Raw genomic sequence first — 27,322 nt, 5'->3', positions numbered from 1 at the left:
GCAGTAATGACTTGCAGGTGAAGAAAACAGGAAGTGGGGGAAAAACTCACAAAAATCAATATTAACTCCAGATTATACACAATGTACAACAATGGCAGTTTCACATCTTGCTTCATGCTTCAGTGAATTAAAGGGGAGCTTCATGCCAATAGCAGCTCAATGAGGCAGCAAAACTTAGTACTTTTGATGACTAAAAGGATATGTAAGAATAATTGCTATGCAAAGCTGGCTAACCTCAAAATAATATCTAAAAAGCCCTTTATATTAGATGTTACTTTAACCATTTTAACATAAAATGTTAGAAGTTTATTTTTATCTTATGTCAAAGTTCTATATTTGGAATTAATTCAATTAATTCTATAGAGGAAAAGCATTATTCAGAAAGAGTGTGTTCCTCTTCGCATAAAATCATGAGGGGAAGAATCTTTCAATAAAACAATTATTTCAATGAAACAATTATAACACCAATATCTACGAATTCACTCTTTAAAGTCTATAATACCTCACCATACACATCTACAAAAATGTAAAACATGATGCATATGTCATTTCAACTGTTAAAGCCAAAACTGCCTCTTACTATAATAGTTTCAAGAAAGAACTAATAAAATTGTTAGGGAAAATATTATTATTCTATTTAACATGTTTCTGTCCTCATTTTTAAAATTAATTTCACATTCCATTCATAGAAAGTAGATAGAGTTTTATGATAAGCATTTTCTATCAAAGCCCTATTAATCCCCTTGCCCTTATTTTTCCTTTACTTACTCACTCACCTACTTCTAATTTAATCATGCTTTCTCTTTTTATTTCTAGTTAACTAGCTTAAATGCTTTTTGGGGAAAAGCACAGTGGGAAAATACACAGATACACATTTATCCCATCACAAAACAGTAATGTATCAACTACACAGGCAGCTAAGTGTGTTAACACTAAAGAAATGTCTCATGAAAATAAATTACGTAAACAGAAAGGGAAAGGGAAGAATGCAGACTTTCCTGGAGAGGAAGATTTTCTAGTTTGTGATAACATCAACATCACACAGGTTATAAGCATCAAATAATATGGTAATGAATCCACAATCATAAACCTTAGTTAATATTACTTCTATGTCTAACAACATGGACTACTTAGGGAACTAATTGCTGGAAAATGATAATTTGCAAAATCATTGCCATTTCTTTCAAATATATTATTTTTTTCATGCAAAAACATAGAATACACTGGGGTCACAAAATAACCAGAGTCATCATAAACTTGACACAGAGCCAAAATACTTGAACATAAGCAAGTAACTAGAAAACCAGTATTAATCAGGAGAAAAATGCTCCAAAAACAATGTGTTTCAGTCATTTAACTTAAAAATATATAAATAATCTATTAACAATATATTGGCTTATCTCAGTTATAATGTTACTCTCTCATCTGAAAATAAAATGAATATTAACAAAAAGTTTTTAAAAAATAAAAAAGAAATACAAGTAAAAAATACACCAGAACTTCATTTTAACATCGTTCTTTGAGGTCCATGAATAGTGCCATGTCTACAAACAATACCATATCTTAGGGGAAATCACTTCAAATCCTTCACAGCAGTTAGCAGGATATAAATAAATAAGTGTAAGGGTAAGACAAATTACAATTAAAGTCATTTTCATAATTCCTATCATTAAACTCACTTTGAGGTACAGAGTGAGTATCAAATGAATTTATATTAATATTATCCCAAGTTCTGGAAAAAAATAATTTTTTGCAAGCATTTACTATGTGGATTTAAAGATGGCCACAATCCTCTCCTTAAGAGGTGGGATCTATATCCATGCTCCTTGAAACTGAGTGGACTCTTTTACTAATAAATATGATAGAATTGATGCTGTGCCAGTTTCTCAGTCCAAGTCTTAAAACATTAATAGCTTCTACTTCCTTACTCTTGGAATACTCTCTCTCGTAGCCCTCAGCCACCATGTAAGAAGCCCAACTACACTCTGAGAATACACTGGAGAAGGAGAGAAGCCAAAAGATCCACTTGAATTCCTAACCCACAGGATTGTGAGCATAAAAGAATGTTGTTTCGGGGGAGTAACTTCTTATTCAGCAATAGATATAGTGATAGCTATAGAACCAGAGCATAAACACCACAGAAATGCCATTATCCAGCATAACAAATAGGAAAGGTAAACTCTGAAGAATAATTTTTTTTAAATCACAATCAGCATTAATACATACCAGTTCATCTAAAAAAGCCTGCTTATTCTTCCTTCTTAGAATCTGCTGCAGTTGTTCTTCTTTTTGTATAAATAGTCTTCTCTGTTCATTTTCCTGTCGTTCTACTTCTAAAGCTTCTTCCAATTCCTCCTGTTCCCGAGTCTAAAACAGAAATTTATATATGGCATGGAATAAATTTAGTAACCAAGAACAATCCTGTACCATGCTCTGATAGTTTCTTTATTCGAAGCCTAAAACACACTAGTCACTTATTGTTTAATAATGCAGCAATTCCACTTTGAGGGAACTAGAATTCATTTTATTTCATATGGACATGTTACTACTAAAGAGAAGTGTTCCGTTATACCATACTAATGCAATTTGTGTCATATTAAGGCAACTGGGAACACATTAAGGGAATTTGAGGGATGGGTTTAGAAAGATGACTAGATGCAAGCAAGTGAAGAGATCAACTGGGTTCAAGACTGACAACATGAAGACTAGTTAGAAGAATTTTCAATAACCCAGATAAGAAATGATAAGGGGCTGGGCATGGTGGCTGACGCCTGTAATCCTAGCACTTTGGGAGGCCGAGGCAGGAGGATCACTCAAGGTCAGGAGTTCGAGACCAGCCTGAGCAAGAGTGAGACCCCGTCTCTACTAAAAAATAGAAATTAACCGGACAACTAAAAATATATATAAAAAATTAGCTGGGCACGGTGGCACATGCCTGCAGTCCAAGCTACTCGGGAGGCTGAGGTAGAAGGATTGCTTGAGCCCAGGAGTTTGAGGTTGCTGTGAGCTAGGCTGACGCCACGGCACTCTAGCCCAGGCAACAGGGTGAGACTCTGTCTAAAAAAAAAAAAAAAGAAAGAAAGAAAGAAAGAAAGAAAAAAAAAAAAGAACATCATAAGAGATAATAATAGCCTAAGTAGAAAACTGACAAGAAACAAAGATGAACATCATATAATGATAAAAGGATCAACATAGAGAAAGATATAACAATTATGAACATATATGCAACCAACATCAGAGCACCTAAATATATAAAGCAAACACTGACAACTGAAGAGAGAAATAGACAGCAATACAAAAATAGTAAGAGACTTCAATAACCCACATTCAATAATGAATGAAACATCCAGACAGAAGATCAATAAGGAAACAAAGGTCTTGAACAACACTATTGACCAAATGAACCTAAAAGATCTATACAGAACATTCCACCCAACAGCAGCAGAATATACATTCTTCTAAAGCACAAACAAAACTTTCTCCAGGATAGCTCACAAGTTAAGTCACAAAACAAGTCTTAATAAATTTAAGATGATGGAAATTACACCAAGTATCTTTCTTGACTATAATGGAATGAAACCAGAAATCAACAACAGAGAGAAAACTAGAAAATTTATAAATATGTGAAAATTAAATAACACATTCTTGAATAACCATTGAGTCAAGGAAGAAATCAAAAAGGAAATTAGAAAATACCTCAAGACAAACAAAAATACAGCATACCAAAACTTACGAGACACAGAAAATGCAGGAGTAAGAAGTTTATTGTGATAAATACCTACATTAAAAGAGAAGAAAGATCTCAAACAACCTAACTTCACATCAAAAAGCTAGAAAAAGAATAACAAACTAAGCCCAAAATTGGCAGAATGAAGTAAATAACAAAGATCAAATGAATGAAATAGAAAATATAAAAACAGAAAAAAAAAAAAATCAACCAAACTAAGAGTTGCTTTTCTTGAAAAGAGAAACTAAATTAACAAACCCTTAGCAAGACTATGAAAAGAAGAGAAAAGACTCAAATAAATAAATAGAAGTGTAAGATGAAACATCACGATGGATGCTAGAAAAATAGAAAGGATCATAAGAACTAGTATGAATACTTACACACCAACAAACTAGTTAACCTAGAAGAAATGGATAAATAAATTCCTAGAAACATACAATCTACCAACACTGAATCACGAAGAAATAGAAAATCTGAAAAGACCTAAAACTAGTATAGAGATTGAATCAGTAATCACACCTTCTAAGAAAAGGCCAGGACCAGATGGCTTCACTGATGAATTCTATCAAACATTTAAAGAAGAATTAAACTTTTCAAATTCTTTAAAAAAAACTGAAGAGAAGGGCATTTCCAAACTCTTTTATAAGGCCAGCATTAAAAGCGTGATACTAAAACCAGACAAAGATACCACAAGAAAAGAAACTACATATTCCTAATGAACATAAATGCAAATATCCTCAACAAAATACAGCAAACTGAATCCAATAGCACATTAAAAGGATCATACACCATGACCAAGTGGGAATTATCCTTGGGATGCAAAGATGGTTCAACATATGAAATTAATATATCATATTAACAGAATAAAGAATAAAAATCATATAATCGTATCAATACATGCACAAAAAGAGTTTGATAAAATTTAGCACCCTTTTACAATAAAAACTCTCAACAAACTAGGAATAGAAGGAAAGTACCTCAACATAATAAAGGCCATTTATGAAAAGTCTATCGTTAATATCATGTTCAATGGTGAAAAACTGAAAGGATTTTCTTCTAAGATCAGGAACAAGACAAGAATGCCCACTCTAACCATTTCTATTCAACATAGTACTTACTGGAAGTCCTAGCCAGAACAATTAGGCAAAAAAAAAAAAAAAAAAAAAAAAGAAAAGAAAAGAAATAAAAGGCATCCAAACCAGGAAAACAAAAAAAGTAAGACTGTTGCTATTTAAAAGCAACATAATCTTATATAAAGAAAACGCTAAAGAATTCATAAAACAAACTGATAGAACTAATAAATTCAGTAGTTTCAGGGTATAAAATTGACACACAAAAATAAGTTGTGTTTCTATAAACTAACAACAAACTATCTGAAGAGGAAATTAGGAAACTCCCACTTACAATAATAGCACCAAAAAGAATAAGATACTTAGGGAGAAACTTAACAAAGAAGGTGAAATACTTGTATACTGAAAACTATAAAACACTGATGAAAGAAATTAAAGACAAACAAATAGAAAGACATGCCATATTCATTAATTGGAAGACTTAACATTGTTAAAACGTCTGTCCACACTACCAAAAGCAATTCACAGATTCAATACAATGCCTCTCAAAATCTCAATGCCTTTTTTTACAGAATTAGAGAAAATTCTTCAATTCATATAAAATCACAAAGACCATGAAGAGCCAAAGCAATCTCGAGAAAGAAGAACAAAGCTGGATGCATCACATTTCCTGATTTCAAAAATATATTACAAAGCTACAGTATTAAAAATAGTATAGTGCTATTTATTATATATTTTAAAATAGCTAGAAAAGAAGAATTATAATGTTCCCAATACAAGAAAAGATAAATGTTTGAAGTGATGGATATCCCAATTACCCTGATTTGATCATTATACATTGTGTACAATATCAAAATATCACATGTGCCACAAAAATATTTATAACTATGATATGTCAATTAAAAATACAAAAAGAAAGTATAGTACTGGCCTGAAGACAGATATACAGATCAGTGGAACAGAATAGAGAGCTCAGAAATAAACCCAGGCATGTACAGTCAAGTGATCCTCAACAAGGGTGCCAAGAGTATACAATAGGAAAAGGACAGTCTCTTCAACAAATGATGATGGGAAAAATAGGTATCTACATGCAAAATGAAATGGACCCTTATCTTAAACCACACAAAAAATCAACTCAAAATGGGTTAAAGACTTAAACACAAGACCTGAACCTAAAACTCCTAAAGAACACCTACAGAGAAAGCTTCTTGACATTGGTTTTAGCAACGATTTCATGGATATGACACCAAAAACAAACAAGTCGGACACTATCAAACTAAAAAGCTTCTGCACAGCAAAGGAAACAACACAGTGAAAAGGGAACATATAGAATGGGAGAAAATATTTGTAAACCATATATCTGATAGCAGTGTTAATCTCCAAAATATATAAGGAACTACTATAACTCAATAGCAAAAACACAAATAACCCAATTAAAAGATGGGCTAAAGACAGGAATAAACATTTCTCTAAAAAAGACATACAAATGGCCACAGGTGTATGAAAAAATGCTCAATGTCACTAAACCAAGGAAATGCAAATCAAAACCATAATGAGATATCACCTCATACCTGTTAGAATGGCTATTATCAAAAAAGAAAAGATAATAAGCACTAGCAAGGATGTGGACAAATTGGAACACTTGCACACTATTGGTGAGAATGCAAAATGGTGTAGCCACTATGGAAAACAGTATGAAGGTTTCTCAAGAAATTAAAAATAGTTCTCTCTGGTACTTTTCTTGCTAAAAAAAAAAAAAGAAGAAGAAAGAAAAATATATTAAAAAAATTAAAAATAGAACTACCACATATGATCCAGCCCCTTTGGGTATTTATCTAAAGGAACTGATACCAAGATCTCAAAGACATATTAGCACTTACATGTTCATTGCAGCACTGTTCACAATAGCCAAGATGTGCAAACAACCTATATGCCCATGGACAGATGACTGGATAAAGAAAATATGGTATATAAATACAATGGAACATTATTCAGTCTTAAAAAAAGGAAACTCTGCAATAAGCAACAGCATAGATGAACCTTGAAAACACGGGGAGGGAAATAAGCCAGTCACAAAAAGGCAAATATTGCATGATTCCACTTATATGAGGTACCTAAATCATAGAATCAAAGAGTAAAAAGGTGTTTGCCAGAGGTTACGGGGAAGGGGAAATGGGTATTCACTCATCAATGGGTATAAAGTTTCAGTTAAGCTAGATGAACAAATTCTAGATATCTGCTGCACAGCATTGTACTCATAGTCAATAATTTTTAGGTGTATAATAAATGTGTTAAGATGGTAGATACCATACTTAGTGTTCTTACCATAATAAAATAAAATATTTAAAAAACATAATAAAAGAAACAAGGAGGAAAGTAAAGATAAAACATTTAGGTCTGGACATAGTGAATTGCAGGTACCTATACTACAACCAGAAAAAAACGCCTATTAACCATATGGAGATATATGGATATATTACATAATATAATTCTGAGAGATCAAGAGAAAAATCAAGGGCTACAGAAACATTTGAGAGTAATCAGCATAAAAGAGCAACTCATAAAGAGAATCACTGAGAGGAATCTATATTTAAAAGACAGGAAGGAAAGATAAGGTTCTTAAAAGGATGAAAGAGGAAGAGAAGGGAGCAGATGAAGAGGAAAATGGAGTGGCTCCACCGAAGGCAAGAGTTTCCACAGCAAGTTTCACCAAGCACTGCCCAGAGGCAAGATTCAGCTCAATAAAAAGTCTATTGGTTTTCACAACTGAGTAACTGGTAGCTCCAATTCTTTCACTGAAATAGAATACGAATTTTTGGACATGGTAGACTCAATAAATACTGGTTGGCTAGCTAGCTGATTGAATAATTTGGAAAATAGTCATCAATAAAAGTCAAGCATTGGGGGAGGACAATGAAGAAGTTACTGCACTAAGATAGATAAAGCAAGTTAAAAAACTAAAAGTCATTGTGTTCTTTCTAATGGCACTACCTTATCCTATCATCCTCCCTTTCTTTACTTCCCATTTCTAATCCATCAATAGGACTTTCTATTTTAAACTTAAAATCTTTTTCTAATTTATCCTTACCCCTCTATTCCTTAAATCATCTCTGAACTCATCTACATGACTGCAATAACTTGTAACTGGTCTGCCAGACTCCAGACTTGCTCCTCTCAAAACCCCACAAAATCACTAAATCTATCCTAACAAAAAAGATATCTTATTACCACCCTCCTTTAAACCCTTCAACAGCAATCATCAAGAATTAGTTTTTATAACATTGTTCTAAGGAATCCAAGGAATTCCTAATAAGATGCCTTAAAGTAAACCACAGAAAAGATTAAGCAGATGAGAATCCAGGCTATCCCTCATGCCATTATCACTTCAACCATAGTACTCTGAGCAACCTTTCATTTGAAGAAAAGTTTTACCCACTAAAACCTAAAAACAACTGATCTATATAAGCCTAGATTACTTGTCGCAACGTATAAGGTCTTATATGATCTAGGTCCTTTCCACTTCTCCACCTTCAGCCCTCTCTCTTTCTTGAACTTTGGCAGTATAGTACTTACAACTCTCAGAACTCTCCATGATTATCCATGCCTTCCTGTCCTTGCTCATGACTTCTTTCTGCCTGGAATGTCTGTGCCAGCCTCCCTACCTCCATCCCTGTTTTATCTTCTTCACCAGGGTAACTTCTACATGTCCTTCAAGACTCTATTCAAGCATTATCTCCCCTAGAATGCCCTTCCCAATTTTCCAGAATGGATCAGGTATTCCTCCTCTTTTCTCCCATAGTAACAGGCACATAGCTCTTTTCATGTGCTTATGACATGGTACTGAAATTACATGGTCCCTAGAGAATGAGGGCTCTTATTCATCTTTGTATACAATATGCTCACCAGATGTTCAAGAAATATTTATTGAACTAAATTTTTTTTGGCCAAATTGTTAGACATTCTAATACAGCAATCTCTGCTGCTCATGAGAATACAGAAAACTGAAAATAAAATTAGGCTAATTTTCACTAAGACTTTGTTTTGAGATTAGATCACCTTTGTTCAGTTTTTCCATGGCCACACTGATGTTAGATGCCAGCTCCATGAAATAAATAAAATCTCCTCAGTGGATGATTCAGTAATCATTTTTCTATGTCAGAAATGGGTCATTTTATGTGCCTAATCATACAAGAGATAGTATTTTTCTTTTGGAATAAAAATAATGCTATTTCTGGAACAGTGAGACAACAAAGGCCATTGACAGAGATGGTAAAGGACAAGTTACTAAAAAGATATCAGCCATATAAGTTGGTTCATGCTCCAAGGACCACTTCAGGGCTTATTCCACCCAGTGATGCCATCCTTACTGATATATGTTAACTACATCATCCTTAAAAATGTGATCCTAAGTCTGTACGTCAATACCAAACTCCCAGGTAAGTATCACTAACAAGTATGACACAATGCTCTGCATAGAATGACCAATTAATAAATGATACTGAATTACACACCAAAACACTTAGTTATAACATATTCAAGTGCTAATCATTAATACAGTATAAGAGACTAAAAGCAGTCCAGATAAACTCATTATAAGATGCATGAAATGTTTTACTCAATATCCTATCATTATAAAGTTCTCAAATAATTAAAAATTCCCACTTTAAAATAATACAGGCCAGGCAAAGTGACTCATGTCTGTAATGCTGGGAGGCCGAGGTGGGAGGTTTGCTTGAGGCCAGGAGTTCAAGAACAGCTGGTGCAACATAACAAGATCCCATCTCTATCCCCCCCCCAAAAAAAAAAAAATCAGCCAGGCATGGTGGCACACACCTGTAGTCCCAGCTACTCAGGAGGCTGAGGCAAGAGAATTACTTGAGCCCAGGAGTTTGAGGTTGCAGTGAGTTATGATCATGCCACTGTATTCTAGCCTGGACAATAAAGACAGACCGTGTCTTAAAAATAATAGTAATAATACAACCAGTCTAGAATTAAATTATTTTTGCATCACAACTCTCAAGATTATTTTCTAGCTTAAAACTATGGATGAAAAAAAGCACTCACTTGAAAGGAACAACCTTCTATTATTGAGTTAAACAGGGCTAATGCAGTATGTTACCTAGCAATACCTATTTTGCATGCATCTTCTGATAAACCCAGAGAAGGCTACTGGGCAAGGAGAGTAATGTTTATGGCATATTCATGCTCAGAAATGAGATACCTTTTTAAGAAAGCTAGGATGGATACAAATGGAATGAGAATGTACTGTGACTTCCTTGAGAACTTTATGGCAGGAAAGAAGTGCCTAAGTGAAACACTATAAGATTATGAAGAAGAAGAAGTCCCCTCTAAACACCAGAAGAAAATATAAGGTACATGATCCAAATATACTTGTATCATTTTTACTGATGATTACAAATTCCTGATAAAGTACCTCAAAAATAATTACCTCTGCTTTCTCCCAAAACTAGAAAGCCAAGCTGTACTCAAGAAATGGTAGTAGCTAAATCATATAAATTAGATAATTACATCTTTGTATGCATACAATTCTTTTTCCTTTATAGAATATATTTTAGTGATGAATTTCAAGGCCTGAAACATTTCAAGACAAAACAAATTTCAACATTAGATAACTACACAAACCAAAATTATTTTTACATATGACAATGTTACTATTTCAGTAAAACAAAAAAGGTAACTAATAGAGAAACCAAAGTTAAACTTAGCTTACAAATTTGTTCCTCTGATTTAATTATGAATTCTCGGCCGGGCGCGGTGGCTCATGCCTGTAATCCTAGCACTCTGGGAGGCCGAGGTGGGCGGATCGTTTGAGCTCAGGAGTTCGAGACCAGCCTGAGCAAGAGCGAGACCCCATCTCTACTAAAAATAGAAAGAAATTATATGGACAGCTAAAAATATATATAGAAAAAATTAGCCGGGCATGGTGGCACATGCCTGTAGTCCCAGCTACTCGGGAGGCTGAGACAGGAGGATCGCTTGAGCTCAGGAGTTTGAGGTTGCTGTGAGCTAGGCTGACGCCACGGCACTCACTCTAGCCTGGGCAACAGAGTGAGACTCTGTCTCAAAAAAAAAAAAAAAAAAAAAAAAATAATTATGAATTCTCATTTTAGTTTCTAATAAATAGTGTCCTTGTTATCTCCCTCTTGAGCTCCATCAGTGTCTGTCTGGATTTTCTCCCTCCTTTAGATGAGAAGGAAATTAATGTCCAAGGATAAAAATGAACCTCCATTGTTTTATGACCATTGTCCAAAAGCACATTTACCAGAGAATTATACAGACAGGCAAAAATAGCGTTAACCACCACCTACCTTAAGGTTGCAGAGTCTTAATGTAAGTTGTTTTTGCTACAGTAATGTGTGCCTGCCTACCTGTATAGCATATGTTACTATTTCTGGCCTAAATTTCAGTTAAATTCCTTGTAAATGTAACAACTTTTAAAGGAAGATAATTTTTTAATGTATCATGTGAAAACATGTTTCTAATACAAAAGAAGATGAAAATACTTAGCAACCAACCAGCTTTAACTTATTTTTCTGAATAACATCTTTGTTTTCCTTTTGGTATATCTCCATTTTCTTTTTGGTGTTGTCCAAATCCACATTGTTGGTCAAGTTGAAAACTGGATTGGAAAGGAAAGAATGACACAAAATACAGTTTGAGTGTAAATCTTGAATAGATAATAAAAACCAAATATTCACCACAGTGACTTCTCATTTATTGACTTGTCATTCTTTACTACTCTGTTTGTGACCTTAATCTGCTACCTATTTTAGAGACAAACTCTCTAATAGTTACGGCAACCATGTTTTCTGAGCCAAATACAAGTGCAGATTATCTATCACACAGAATATCTAAATATCAGGATCATTCCAGAAAACATTAGATTTGATTTTTATAGTCCCCATTCTAATTTTAAAAGCATACAAAAGATTGTTTAAATTTTTTAAATAAAATGAGTCAGTCTGGGATCTACTACAATGGTCAGAATCAATACTGAAAAGAATCTGTGCTCCAGGAATAGAAAAATGATCTGAAAGAATTAGAAAACCACATATTTGCATAATTTATATCAAACAAAAAACAGGTTTTATTCACATTCCAATTGTCTCCAACATGACTAGGCACAAGCTTGAATTATTTCCCATTAGTGTAGATCTAGAAAAGATCTAGATCTAGTAGTCTAGATCTAGAAAAGTATGGAACAAAAGAGTTGAGGAAATTGGTACTTTAAGACGTAAGTCTGTCTTTTCCTTATTTGCCAGCAAATTAATAAACATCTCTTTCCTTCTCCTCAAGCTACTTGTTCTCGTTCTTCTGATGCAGCCTCAGGGACCAGTGCTGAACTTTCACTAACAGAATTTGGCATCCCTGGGTGGGCCCATGGGTGCCCCAATGGAATGGAACTCCATGATTGAAGAGGCAGGGAGCAGCCCCGGGTAAAGCCATGGGTATTCACCACTAGGAGTAACTTCTTTTTTGAGGTGAGAGACTAAGGGACAGCCTCAGCAGCTGCTGGAGCCTGTTTTAGCTCCAGGGAACTCCCGTTTCTCTGTCTCCCCAAATTAGATGCAGCTCCCCTGCCACCTGAACTTCACTGGGAAAAAAGAAACAGATTTGGGAACTGCTGTGAGAGCCTCAGACATTTTGTTTAAGTTTCCCAGCGTGCACACCAAGACTCTTGATTCCACCCATGGCACTGTGTGGGGTGGTTTGGATTTGGTTGGTTCTTGTTTTGAGTGGTTCCCATTTGTTTAGAAGGCCTTGGCATTTTAGATTGCTTGTGTTGGGAATTCCCTATATTTTCTGTTTGGTTGTTTGTGAGTTTTGTTGCAACACAAGGAAGCTCCATCTGAAAGCTGCTTGGGGAGAATCTTGGCTGAATAGCCAACTTATACCTATAAGTCTATGTCTAAAAAAGAACGGTGTTACTGTAATCCAATGTACGTGCTGGAGTGTGAGAAGTGGCTGCTGAATGAAACCTTAAGTTCTATTTAAAAAAAGAAAAGAGTTGAAACTTAAAAGGGAAAGCAAAGGATAAACTGGATAAACCAAAACTTAGACTAAAATAATTTCTTAAGAGAAGCCACTGAGACATGTTCAGACACTACTAAATGTTCAGTGACTTAAAATTCTCTTTTTATAATTCCAACTCAAAATAATATGAAATATAAATGTCATACCCCCTTCTAAGTTTACATATATAAATCAAAAGTTTACCATAATACTCTTTACAAAAAAAGCTTTTTAAAACCTCTTCTGATATATACAAACTCACATACTACAAAGCACTGCCCCACTACCCAACCCTTTATAGTCAGCATCAGCCTGTCCAAGGAAGAATCCACATCAATAAGACTTTCCTGTTCCGTAATTCAATTCTATCCTCCCTCAGCTTCTCCTGTAATCTTTCTCCGTATGTTATTAGCCCTTATACCCCTTCTCCAATTACTTACCACTGCTTCCTGCTTCTTGCCCTAAAACGAGATAGAGCTACCCTAAGTAACTCTATTGCTTGGGTTTCTACAGATTGACATATACATATACTGGTTTCTTACAAAACTAAATATATTCTACCATGCAATCCAGCAGTCAAGCTCCTAGGTATTTATCCAAATGAGCTGAAAACTTAAGACCATTCAAAAAACTAAATATGAATGGTTATATTAGGTTGATGCAAAAGTAACTGCAGTTTTAGCATTGTTGAAATTTACCATTTGATATTGGAATACATTCTTAAATGTGGTTATGTTATACATCCTTTTAATGCACATTTCTCACTTTGTTTTTTTGCTAATAACTTATTACTTGCTGTTTATATTTATTTTAGACTACGAAAATGATGTTAGACAAAAAGCAAATTCTAGTGATTTTCTTATTCGAGTTCAAAATGGGTCATAAAGCAATGGAGACAACTTGTAACATCAACAACACATCTGGCCCAGGAACTGCTAGCAAACGTACAGTGCAGTGGTGGTTCAAGAAGTTTTGCAAAGGAGATGAGAGCCTTCAAGATGAGGAGCACAGTGGCTGACCATCAGAAGTTGACAACAACCAATTAAGAGCAATCATGGAAGCTGATCCTCTTACAACTACACTAGAAGATGCCGAAGACGTCAACGTCGACCATCCTACGGGTCATTCAGCATTTGAAGCAAATTGGAAAGGTGAAAATGCTCCATAAGTGGGTGCCTCATGAGCTGAACGAAAATTTTAAAAAATCATCATTTTTAAGTGTCACCTTCTCTTATTGTATGCAACAACAATGAACTATTTCTCAATCAGACTGTGACATGTGACAAAAAGTGGATTTTATACAACTGGCAACAACCAGCTCAGTGGCTGGACCAACAAGAAGCTCCAAAGCACTTCCCAAAGCCAAACTTGCACCAAAAAAAGGTCATGGTCACTGTTTGGCGGTCTGCTGCCGGTCTGATCCACTATAGCTTTCTGAATCCTGAAAAAGTCATTACATCTGAGAAGTATGCTAGCAAATTGATGAGATGCACCAAAAACTGCAACGCCTACAGCCGACATTGGTCAACAGAAAGGGCCCAATTCTCCAAGACAACGCCACACATCGCACAATCAACAAGTCAAAAATTGAACGAATTGGGCTACAAAGTTTTGCATCATCCATCATATTCACCTGACCTCTTGCCAGCTGACTACCACTTCTTCAAGTATCTTGACAACTTTTTACAAGGAAAATGCTTCCACAACCAGCAGGATGCAGAAAATGCTTTCCAAGAGTTCGTCAAACCCCGAAGCACGGATTTTTATGCTACAGGAATAAACAAACTTATTTCTTGTTGGCAAAAATGTGTTGATTGTAATGGCTCCTATTTTGATTAATAAAGATATGTTTGAGTCTAGTTATAATGATTTAAAATTCATGGCCCGAAACTGCAATTACTTTTGCACTAACCTAGTAACAGCTTTATTCATAATTGCCAAAAGTTGGAAGCAACCAAGATGTCCTTCAGTAAACCCAGATAATGGAATATTATTTGTTGCTAAAAAAGAAATGAGCCAAATTAAAAAAACAAAACTATGAAGATGGTTAAAAGGTCATTGGTCACCCGGGGGAGAAAAGGATGAATAGGCAGAACACAGAGGATATTTAGGGTAGTGAAACAACTCTGTATGGTACTATAATGGTGGATACACGTCATTATGCATTTGTCAAAACCAATAGAACATACTTTATCAAAAATGAACCCTAATGTAAACTATGGACTTTGTGTGACAATGACAGGCCAATATATGTTCATTGATTATAACAATGTACCACTCTGGTGCAGGATATTGATAGTGTGGGAGGCTGTGCATGTGTGGGAACAGGAGGTATAAAGGAACTATGTACTTTCTGCTCAATTTTGCTGTAAATCTAAAACTGCTCTAAAAAATTAAGTCTATTAAAAAAAAAAAAAAAACAACTTCCCGTTTGGTAAAAGTTCAAAAACTACTTGTTGAATTATCATGAAAGGAAAAAAAATAAACTAATGCTAACATTTATAATTATTCTTATAACTATAGATTTAATTAAAACCTTCATAATTACAGATTTGAACATGCAAAGTAGGGAAATTCATAACTATAGGAATGAATAATCTTAGTTTCTTATGGTATGAATCTACAAAAAGTAAAGATAATCAAATTGACATCTAATGTAGAATTCTACTGGAATGTTTACAGCAGTTTAAAAAACACCACCATTTATTAGAAAGTGAGACAGTTTACTACTGATTTAAACTTTCCATTAAATAGAACTCAGAAACAGGTAACCATAAAACCTAAGTGAAATTACTCTCTTTATATATAATTTTTTCTTTTATGCTTACTAAAAATTTCATGAATTCCAATAAAAGTAAAATAACCAATTTGTTTCCTTTTTTAATTTAGAAAGCAAAGTTAATAGCAATATAATAGATGCAAATCATAATCACCGATAATACAAGCCTCTTCCTTTAAAAAGAGAAAAACCATAATAATGAATTATTATTTTTAAAACTTTTCGGATCAAGCAAGTCTCATTCATGCCACAATGAATCAAATTAGTGTAATAGCTTAAAGAAAAAGGAATAGAAGCTAATTTTCTATAATAATCATTTGACCCTTTTATCTGCTTGCTGGTTTAGCTCAGATGTTGACCTGTCTTTAGCCAAGTATTAAAAGCAAACAAAAAACCTATTGTATTTTCTGAAAGATTTAAAGTTATTTAAGTACAATTTTAGAGTCTTTTGACATCCAGAATTTATAACTAAAGCCCTTAGGACTTTCTCACCCTTTTAAAATAAGTATTTTCTACACCAAAAGAATAATCTGTTTATTATGAAACTAAGAATAAACCTTTGAGATAATTCCTGGGGCCATAAGGAACAAGAATTTTTATGTATGCATTGTCATAACCACAGAAAAGAGCCTATTGTTAATTCCCTAAGAAAGTTCACCTTCATGTATGAAACTTCTATTGTAAATTTTTGATGCCATAATTCAAAATTGTAATTTTTATATTTGTGATATTCAAAGAATTCATGATGAAATTTATATAACAAAATGACCTCAATATCCAATTTATGAATCCTCAAATATTGACCCCTCTGAGACACTCTATTGATTCTAGTCCTCTCACTCTAGGCTTAAGCATCTTCACTAGTACCCTTCTGCCTGTAAAACTGAGTTCAAACTTCTTTAATGTCCTCCAAAAATATTACCCCAACCTACTTTTTTCCCTCTCATTTCTGACTAGTCCACAGAACCCCATGTTCTGGACTCAGATTATTGTTAATAACCACTCTTTTAGCCTACCAAATACTTTCATGGGCTCTGCGAGTCAGAAAAACCTAAGTTTTTCAGATTTTGAAATTCCAAAATTTGGCTCCCTTATTTACTAGCAATATGATGTTGGGTATAATATTTAAGCTCTCTGTGGCTCTTCTCATATGCAAAATAGAATAAAAATGCCAGTCTCTTAGAGTTTCATAAATTTTGAGATAACATGTGTACAGTTCAGTCTGGTAATTAGCAGGTACCCATTAAATTAACATTTTATACTTTTGATTAACACAAATAGTCATACAGATATCACAAACATCTAATGAATCATCTTTAAAAGTATGAATAAAACACAAAGTGGAAAGCTATTGAAACAAGATTTTAAAAGGAAGTTTTATTTACATGCTAAAAATCAGAACAATGCCACACAACTAAGCAGTGGAGCCACACCCTAACAAAACCTAAAAGGTCAAAAATGAAAGTGTTTACCTCATCCCTCATTTCTGCACACTCCCCACCCAACAAAATAAAATAAAAAATACTGCCTATTCTCCAGCCTTTATTACCTAGATTAACACCATCCATGCAAGTGCTCAAGGTCAGGTCATAATATCTTAATTCATCCTTGCTTATTCTAATTCATAACCTATACCAAATCAGTCACTTGAATATTCTATCTCTAAAACATCCCTTTGTCTATCCTCACTGTTATTATCTATTCCAAGCCTTCATTATTTCTCATCCAAATTACTGTACTGGCCCCTTAAAACTGGTTTATCAGGCTGGGCACAATGGCTCACACCTGTAATCCTAGCACTCTGCAAGGCCAAGGTGGAAGGATTGCTTGAGGTCCGGAGTTTGAGACCAGCCTGACCAACAGCAAGAGCCTGTCTCTACCAAAAATAGAAAAAATTAGCTGGGTATGGTGGAGCATGCCTGTAGTCCCAGCTATTGAGGATGAGGGTGCTGAGGGAGGAGGATGGCTTGAGTCTAAGAGTTGAGGTTGCAGTGAGCTATGATGACACCACTGCACTCTACCTGGGGCAACAGAGCAAGACCCTGTCTCAAAAGCAAACAAACAAAAAATGGCCTCCAAGCCTTGACTATCTCCTCTTGGCCACAGAATAAAATTCTAACTTGACAACTTAATTTACAAAGCCCACCTTATTTTATAACTTAAAAAAAAAAAATTTTATTGGTCTTACCTAGAGGGACAACTTAAAATTTTATGTTTAATTGATGAATAATAATTTTATATATATACATATATATATCTCTCTCTCCATGGGGTACAATGTGATGTTTTGATATATGTATACATTGTGGAACTATTTTATCAAGCTGATTAACATATCCATCACCTGACATACTTTTTTTGGTAATAAGAACAATTGAAATCTATTCTTTTAACAATTTTGAAATATACATTATTAACTATGGTCACTAGCAATACACATTGGGAAAAAGAATCCCTATTCAATAAATGGTGCTGGGAAAATTGGATAGCCACATGTAGAAGACTGAAACAGGATATCTCTCACCACTCACAAAAATTAATTCAAGATGGATAACAGACTTAAACCTAAGTCATGAAACCATAAGAATTCTAGAAGAAAATATTGGAAAAACTCTCGAAAATCATCAACATCTTCAAATACAGTAAAACAACTCTTTAATAAACATGATCAGGATTTGTAGTTGATTAGAAAAGTCTGTTAAAGGAAGGAATCAATCTCTCTCTCTCTCCTTAAATACTTTAACTTAAAACGTATACAGTAAGTATACATTCTCTAACTTAATGACATACAGCCAAATTCTAATCTTTAATTGGAGTTCTGCTTCTATAGGTCATAAATGTCGTCTATATTGTTCAGTTTCCATTTTTTAAAAAGTGAGTCAAGAACTTGAGAAACAGAATCCTAGAGTTTTGTAATTTTCCCCAATTTAATTAAATAGCATATTTAATTTAATTACATATTAATTACATATTAACTAAATTAGTATATTTAATTAAATTACATAACTACAAAAACAAGTATGACTGGCATAAGAAGGTTTGGTTATCAATGCTTATAACTCTTGGTGTATAACTAAACTGGTGAGAGAAGTACAGATGTGCACTTGAGGGCAGCTTCTAATGGACAGCATTCACCATGCATTCATTATGCCTTAGGCATCAGTCAATACATTTTACAGAATGGACGTCAGTTACTCCAATGAGACAATTTAGTGGAGGCTGGTTAAGAGTTTCCACATACTGCAACTGAAGATGGTCCTTGATGAGTACACTTAATAGCAGAAGCAGTTTCAAATTAAACGCTCTGAGCCATGGTTTCTTTACTTGGTTAAAAAGAAAAAAAAAAGTATTACATATTGTATAGCTCTAATATCTAGACTCACTCTTACCTGTTGATACTAGTTCCTACTTCTGGACATGGCGACAGGTTGTCCATATCTTCAAACTAACTCATCTCAAAGCAAAAATGTATAGTTTTTAAAATCATAGTTCAATTAGAACCTTATCCCAGAATCAAGATTCCCTTGTAGGTCATCCCTTAAACCTGTTCCCCTCCTTTGTCCATTAGTTTCTTTTAGTTATCCGGACTGACTGCTTGGAATTGTGACCATGTAGTCAACTTGTTCTGCAACATCTATAATCTCCTTTCCATTGATTGCCTGATCAGACTTTTGACTAATCACATTGCCTTTAGAATATACATAAGCTGGTTTTCTTCCTGATTGCTATCCAACTATATCTATGTATAGCCAGATTTCAACATACTTGCATATTTGCCCAGTTCTTGCAGAATTCTTTCTGGTTTACCTTCTCAGTCTATATCTTAACTTTTCCACTTTGCCTTGGCACTCCCAATTCTACCATCTTTTCAGCCAAAATCCATAGCTACTCATGGTTACTAAGATTACATACAAAGTGCAATAAGTACAATTAGAATGAAAAAGCAGTGACTCTAAGGCATGACACAATCCCAGAAAAGCCCTACAATATGTTCTATACATACTTTTGCTATGGCATAATAAATGAACTTAGACATTTAAGAAAAGTTTCGATAACAGTTGAAACAAAGATTTTCTGGATTTTCTCAGTAAAGAAATTTTTTAAATTAGAATATTCATTTTTCAGGAATTTGAATTTTCTAAAAAGTTATCATATATAAACCTTCTAAAGAATAATTTTTAATAATATTGAGTATAGTTGGCTATCAAGTTTGAGAGAAGAATAAAAAAGACGACTCATGGTCTCGTTCTAATTTCACAGCCTATGACCTTTGTGTCATTTCCAAACCTGCACTTAGTTATAATTACGGCAACTTTAAAAAATAGCATTAATAACAACTTCTAGACTTTTTTCCTTCTTTTATTTTAATTGGTTTATAATTGTTTAAGATTATTATGAGTACATAATAGTTGTATATCTTTATAGGGTACATGTGATGTTTTCATACAGGCATACAATGTGAATTAATCAAATCGGAGTAATTAGAATATCCGTCACCTTAGGCATTTATCATTTCTTTGCATTAGGAACATTTCAATTCCACTCTTTTAGTTATAGACTTTTTAACATCTCTGAAATTTTATTTAAGAAAACAGAAATAATACTTTTATTTTGACAAAAGCATCCTTTTGACTGATCACATCAGAAGGAAAAGGCAATAAGATTACTCTAACTTCCTTTTCTAGAATAACACTGAACAATAGAATCCTACTTCAACATTCAACTGCTTCAAAATATTTTCAAACTGCTGTATCCACAGAAGCATAAATGATGATGAACAACATAGGGCTTTACTTACCATGAATAAAGTTAACAAAAATCCTATCTTTAAAAAAATCAAGATATACTTTCCTTTAGTTTAAACTACCTTAACACATTATCAACATAGACCTTCCTTCCCAGCTATAAAGTGTTACTACCTCCATTAATCATATTTTTCCTAAGATAAAATATCACTTAAGTATGTCTTTTACTTAAGTATGCCTTCAATTTGACAAACATGATCCAAGTGCAAAAGAAATTATTTAGGTAAACATCAGCTATCACAACAAAACCTGTTAAAGAATTTTATGTGAGATGTTCTCTTAGGCATCTAGAAGATAAAACCACAAATTCTTATAGGCTAGCATATCAAATTAGAAACATACCAATTTCTTCCACTTCTTCCAGAAAATCATTATATTCCCTTAGACTAGGAAAGTCTTCTTCCCTTTTATTATATCTTTAAGAGAAAAAAAAAATCAACACATTACATATCATTCCTTTCAATATTATCTAACCAGTTTGTTTGTTCTTACCTAATTTATACATGATATATAGAAAGGATTTGCTTACTGTGTAAAACACTGTTTTCTTGAGTCCAGGTGTGTAATTAGACCAAAAATACTATTCTTAAATTCTTACAACTACAGAGGAGTATAATCAGGAGAGAATGATATAATATGCAAAATCCATGTAAGAATGAAGGGAAAGATTGGGAAATGAACTTAAACAAGGCATATCATTGGAAATTACAATATCATTTACTTCTAATAAATATATTCATTAATTTCCAGAAAAAAAATTAAAAGAGACTCCTCCATTTTTCATGGCAGTTATAGTCTAAAGAATGTTAGACCAGGGAAATTGGTAAATATTGTAATGTACCTGTGAAGAATTGGAAAACTGTAAGGAATTAACAATAAAAGATCAGGATCTAAGAGACTACCTTCCAGAAGTAATCCAAATAATAAAAGAGCAGCCAGGAATATTGATAAGGTATCATTGGTTAGGTATCTAGTAAGATGCTGCTAAAACATTGGTGACCTGGGTTGAAATATATACCACCAAAAATAGGAAGAAATTAAATAAATATATTATTTTAATTTCAAAAGCAATAGGATGCCTTATAACAAAACAACAGATAAAATGAAACCCAAAACTACTAACAAAGAGTAAAAAGTAAAATCTAAATTATAAATGAAAAAAGATTAAAATATATTTATAGGTCTATATACATAAAACTATACACACACACACACACACACATACACACATGGAGTATACCCACATATGTATGTGTGGGTATGTATGTACACATAATATACGTATACCAAAACAAATTATAGCTAACACATGATTTTGTCTACATAGCCTTCAAACCTCAACTTAGTATTACCTCCTTAGCAATTACCTGACATCAATGACCCTCAGCCACTAACTTCATAACACTTTCCTCAATTTATAAAAACACAATTGTTTTGTTTGCCTGTTTTGTTGTCTATCTTTTTGCTATCCTATGCTACTATACTGTAAGTCTCATGAGGACAGGGTTCATAGCTGTTTTATTCATTTCATACCTACTGCTTAACATATATAACACAGTGTTTACACACAGTAGGTACTCAATTCATGTTTATTAAATAAATTAAAGAACAGGAAATGAATAAATTGTAAAGCCATCAATTAGGAGACTCTTCTTTAACAAAGGTCAGATTAGTAATATTACTCAGTTCTCTAAGAACTTAAATTTTTGTTAAACAAATACATAGATGAATTATAATTATTTACTTGCCACTCTGTCCATATTTATATCAGAAAATAATGATATCAATTATTGAAATAATTGCTAAAGTACTCTTTGTTGACTAAATCATTCAAGCAATAATACTTACATCTTTAGCACTTTTTTCCGAATCTCAACCTCCTTGTCAACAGTGGGATCTTCAAAGAGTTGTACCCTGAAGTTGCTCTTTCTAAGTGGAGTGCCACACTCAGGACAGTTTCCAGCTCCTCTCACAAACAGTAAATCCACACAACTTTCACACCTGTAAGGAGAGAAATAAAACATAACACTTAAGCTAGTGTTCAAATCTGCAACAAGTCTGAATAGTTTGCCCCTTTGGGGGAGGGGGATTGAGACATGAAAACTAGTCATTGCTACTTAAAATCTTGCCAAAAACTCTTTCGGAAAATGTTCATTTTCATTTCAGCTTACTTTTCAAACATGGATATCCTAAGGGATACCAGTTTAGTTTTACAAATTAAACAAATTTATAAATCAAAATAAATTGAGTAGGGGACTAGGAAGATTCAGAATAGCAGGATAAGGAGAAATCAAACAGCATATAAAAGACTACTCTACAGTTACCTCCATTCCTAGTCCAGTATCATCCTTAGACCTAGGCAAGAGAAGGCTCTACCAAGGGCCTGTACTTTAGAGAAAATTAAATTTAACTACAGAAATTGAAACAAACACACTTTATAACCATACTGACTAAAGATATTTACAAGCAATGAGGTATCCAAAATATTCAAAATTATAGAGCCACACATAATATTCTATATCTCAAGGTCTTAGATACTAGAGTCATTCAATAATTCAGTTAGCAAGGTAATTAAGAACACTAAGATTTCTAAAAGTCATATTGTGTATTTGACATATTATTTGTTTCCAAAATCAGTTGAATGTTTCCACTTCTTTAAAATTTGCATTAAATCATAAGAATTTAAATAGTATTAAAGAATTTTTACAGTTTATTTTCCTATATACCATTTTCCCTTTCTGATTTTAACTGCTAAAAGAATACTTTTTTAAAAGCTCAAATAACATAGAATTATATAGAGAAAAAACTGAAAGTTTTACTTCATTTTGTTCTATATCTTGCTTTCCACAGGTAATATACTACTGTTGAATCCAGTGTTTATGTGGCCACATCTTTTTCTACATATTTACAAAATATATACATGCAAACTAGTCATGCAAAAAAAGAACAGAACAAGTTGATAATTAGTAGTTCATTTTATCTGGCAACAGACCAAAAAGTCTGAGAACCACTGTTACATGTGATCAGTAAAGGATTACTTATAATGAACAAATGAAGATGAAGGAATGCAATCATAATTTAAATGATTTTCAAACTATCCAAGCCATCAAATTTTCTCATTTATTAGTACAAAGTAACATCTTTCACATTTTCCACTGTACCTGTTGTTCTCTCTCTCATTTCTTATTTTGCTTTTCTACCTCTTTCTCTTGATTAGAAATGCTAAATGTTTATCTAAGTTTTATAAAAGTCCTTTCAAAGAATCACTATAAGAGAAATGTGGGTTTCAAAATTCTGTTGTTTTTGTGCTTTCCAATTTATTAATTCCTACTTTTGTATAAGTTATTTGCTTTATTTAATTTTTCTTAGTTATATTTTGGCTTTGGTCCTTAAAGTATAACGCTAGTTTATTTTCATTATCTCATTCTTCATATCCACAAGTAAGTTTCATTCAAAGAATGAATTCATTTTAAAGTAAAGAATTCATTTTAAAAAGTATAATTCATTAAAGAAGAAGCTATTTCTTCGAGGCACTATTTATCAAGCATCCATCATTATGACATTTTAAGTAGAATAAAATATAACAACTAGCCAAGATGCTCTTTCTATTAATTAGCTCCTCAAATATGTAAACTAAACAGCTAGCTAACCAGCAGTCCAGATATGCTCTCAGTACTGTTCCCCGTGGCAGTCAAATGCAAAGTCATATCAGGTGGACCCTCAAATGTTCAATGAGTGTAAGAACATAGTCTTGTGAACCAATAAAACAAAGTCAATAATAACAAATAATTATAGACTAAAGTGTATAAGCTGTACAAGGCAGATTTGTGAAAGCAAACTATCAATCTCTCTACCTCAACAACAGTAAATTCCAGAAGATCCATCTAGAGAAAGTAGTGCTATTAAGGCAGGAACTGTATTTCTTTTCTGATGGGAAATGCTTAACTCAGCATGAAATAGTTCTACAAATACAACGTTCCCATTTTTGTTTCTCAAAAGGAAAGTATATCAATGTTTGCTCAACATTCGTTAACATTTTGAATTAGTCATTTTAAATGCTTAATAGACACTAGGGAAAATCAATTAGTAAAATAACAGACAAGTTTGAGACCTATTCCTCAGATTGTTTCAAAGCCTATGTCATATCTTAAATTTGTAAATTTTGTTATTTTTCCAAATGGTAGGGACAATTATTTTTGAATTACACTAATAAAGAGGGGAAAATGAAACCTTTAAACAAATCAAATGTCCATCCATAATCAACTTAATTAAATGAGTTATTACATATAAAAGAACTTACACCAGTGCATGATACATAGTAAATGTTCAGTGTTTATCATGTCCTTTGTACCTGACCAAAGAGTTAAATTGTCCAGAAACTAACTAAAAAAAAAAATATCTTCTGCTTTTCATTTAAATGTTCAATACTTCCTATGTCTTGAATTCTGGTATTTTTACAGAATTAATACATATTTTTTCCTATTTTCATTGACACCAAGGTCACATTCTAGGAAAAGTATTTATTTCTCAAAAGCCACTAAAAATAAAACCAAAGGCAATTACCTCTAGATTTAAAAAATTCTGGTTGAGAGTGAGGGTTCCATAGATCAGTAGATTATAGTTAACATTAATCAACTGTACATTTCAAAATAGCTAAAAGGGAATAATTCAATTGTTCCTAATGTAAAGAAAAGATAAATACTGAAGGTGATGGATACCCCAATCCCCTAATTTGATTATATGAACTATCAAATTATCACATGTACCCAAAAAATATGCACATCTAATATGCATCAATAAAAATACATTTTTAAAAACAAATTTAAGGTAAAATAACTTTGAGACCTACTCATTGCTGTTTTGAAATTAATTCCAAAGATAATCCATATACTAACAGTAACCCTTTTTTCTTCAAATATGAAGCATTTTTATAATCAAGAACAAAAATAGCTTTGTGGAAGATGTCCTGTGCACTTTCATAAGTTGAAGCAAAATTTACTACTTGCTCTAAATAAACACCAGCTAATAATATGTCATATGTAATATTCTAAACATTGAATCTTCAACTGATAATCAATTACATCTAATTTTACAGACAAAAAAATTTTATACATTTTATAAATTCATATATTTTTATTATTTATTTACATTCATTTATTTTATACTTATATTTAATATTTTATAAAACATATATAGCACATTTGTAGAAAAATTACAACCATAATAATATTAATTCATTAGTTTAAAAATCAGAGCTATATCCACATACAAAAGAATGAAGTTGAACCCCTTCTTCATACCATATACAAAAATTAACTCAAAATATTATCAACTACCTGACTATAATAGTTAAGCCCATAAAACTCTTGGAAGAATACATTCAGCAATGGATTCTTAGACATGATACCAAAGCACAAGAGACAAAAGAAAAAGTAGATAAATTGAACTTCACGAAAATTTTAAGAATCTGTGCATCAAAGGACATTATCCAGAAAGTGAAAAGACACCAACAAAATGGGAGAAATATCTGCAAATCATATTTGTGATAAAAGTCCAATATCCAGAGTATATTAAGAAATCTTACAACTCAACAAAAAAAAGACAAACAACATGATTAAAAATAGGCAAAAGACTGGTTCTTCACTTTCCTTGTAACTTCTCATATTCCAGCGCACCTATGATAGACCCCCAGTCTCTCCAATAAAGTAGCTTTTACAAATCATTTATGTATTGTAAATGTATACATTTAAATAGTTTAACATTTCATTAATAAAAATTATAATCATCTAGTACAGCCAGTCTTATGTTGGAAACTCTCCATCATACCCCTGGCCTTGTGGTGTTATGCTTCTGTTTGAAAATTGCCAGATCAATTTAATTCCTTATCTTCTCCCATTCCATTTTGGGACAACTGTAACTGTTTCACATTGTGCTAAAGTTTATTTATCTCAAGCATCTATAACCCCACATTTATCTCTTTTCTATCTAGCAGCCATTCAAATATTTATTGGAAGCAATGGTATAAAAATTATTGGTAATTTCTTAGATGAAATAATGATTGTTAAGTGTGTTTTTTAATGTCCTCATTTTGAGAAACATTTTTAATATTCTTCTTCTTTAGAATATTTAGATGTAAAAGGGTGTGATGTCTGGGCCTGGCATGATGGCTCATGCCTATAATCCCAACATTTTGGGAGCCTGAGGCAGGAGGACCATTTGAGCCCAGGAGTTTGAGGTTATAGTGAGCAATGATGACACCACTGCACTCTAGCCCAGGCAACAGAGCAAGACCCTATCTCAAAAAAAAAAAAAAAAAAAAAAAAGGATGTGATATCTGAGATTTCTTTATAATAATTCAGAGAAAAAAAGTAGTTTGACGGGAAGATAGAGGTTGATAATTATTAAAATGGGATAAAGGAGAACTGGGATTTATTATAGTGGTCTCATAACTTTTGTGTATGTTTTAAAGTTTCACTGATAAAATTTATTTTTTAAAGGCTATTATATATTAATATTTTGCATTTTTTCAGAGATTACATGATCCATATTAGGTATTGATAAAAATATGTTCTATTCAAAAAAAATAGGCAAAAGACTTAAACATATGTTTCTCAAAAAAAGACACACAAATAGCCAACAAGTACATGGAAAGATGCTCAATGTCATTAGGAAAATGCAAAATTTTTTGTTGCTGTTGTTGAAACAGAGTCTGGGCTAGAGAGCCATGGCGTCAAGCCTAGCTCACAGCAACCTGAAATTCCTGGTTTCAAGTGATCCTCTTGCCTCAGCCTCCTAAGTAGCTGGGACCACAGGCACGTGCACATACACGCCTGGCTAATTTTTTCTATTTTTAGTAAAGATGGAGTCTCACTCTTCCTCAGGCTGGTCTTGAACTCCTGACCTCAAG

The 27,322-nt window shown here is 33.1% G+C and overlaps 1 protein-coding gene across 2 annotated transcripts in view; it reads right to left on the bottom strand.

Moving 5' to 3' along the window:
* The window catches only part of MNAT1 (MNAT1 component of CDK activating kinase), a 193,803-nt gene that overhangs the window by 126,838 nt on the left and 39,643 nt on the right, over positions 1 to 27,322 (bottom strand). For both annotated transcript variants that reach the window (XM_069465030.1, XM_069465032.1), the window contains exons 2-5: positions 22,264 to 22,416; positions 20,758 to 20,831; positions 11,334 to 11,437; positions 2,227 to 2,367 (exon numbers count right to left, since the gene is read on the bottom strand). In XM_069465030.1, coding sequence (XP_069321131.1) covers positions 2,227 to 2,367; positions 11,334 to 11,437; positions 20,758 to 20,831; positions 22,264 to 22,416 — 472 coding nt within the window. The remainder of the gene's footprint in view (positions 1 to 2,226; positions 2,368 to 11,333; positions 11,438 to 20,757; positions 20,832 to 22,263; positions 22,417 to 27,322) is intronic.

This window comes from Eulemur rufifrons, chromosome 2 (assembly GCF_041146395.1).
Source record: "Eulemur rufifrons isolate Redbay chromosome 2, OSU_ERuf_1, whole genome shotgun sequence".
NCBI classification, from domain to species: domain Eukaryota; kingdom Metazoa; phylum Chordata; class Mammalia; order Primates; family Lemuridae; genus Eulemur; species Eulemur rufifrons.
This window is presented reverse-complemented; position numbering and strand designations above follow the sequence as displayed.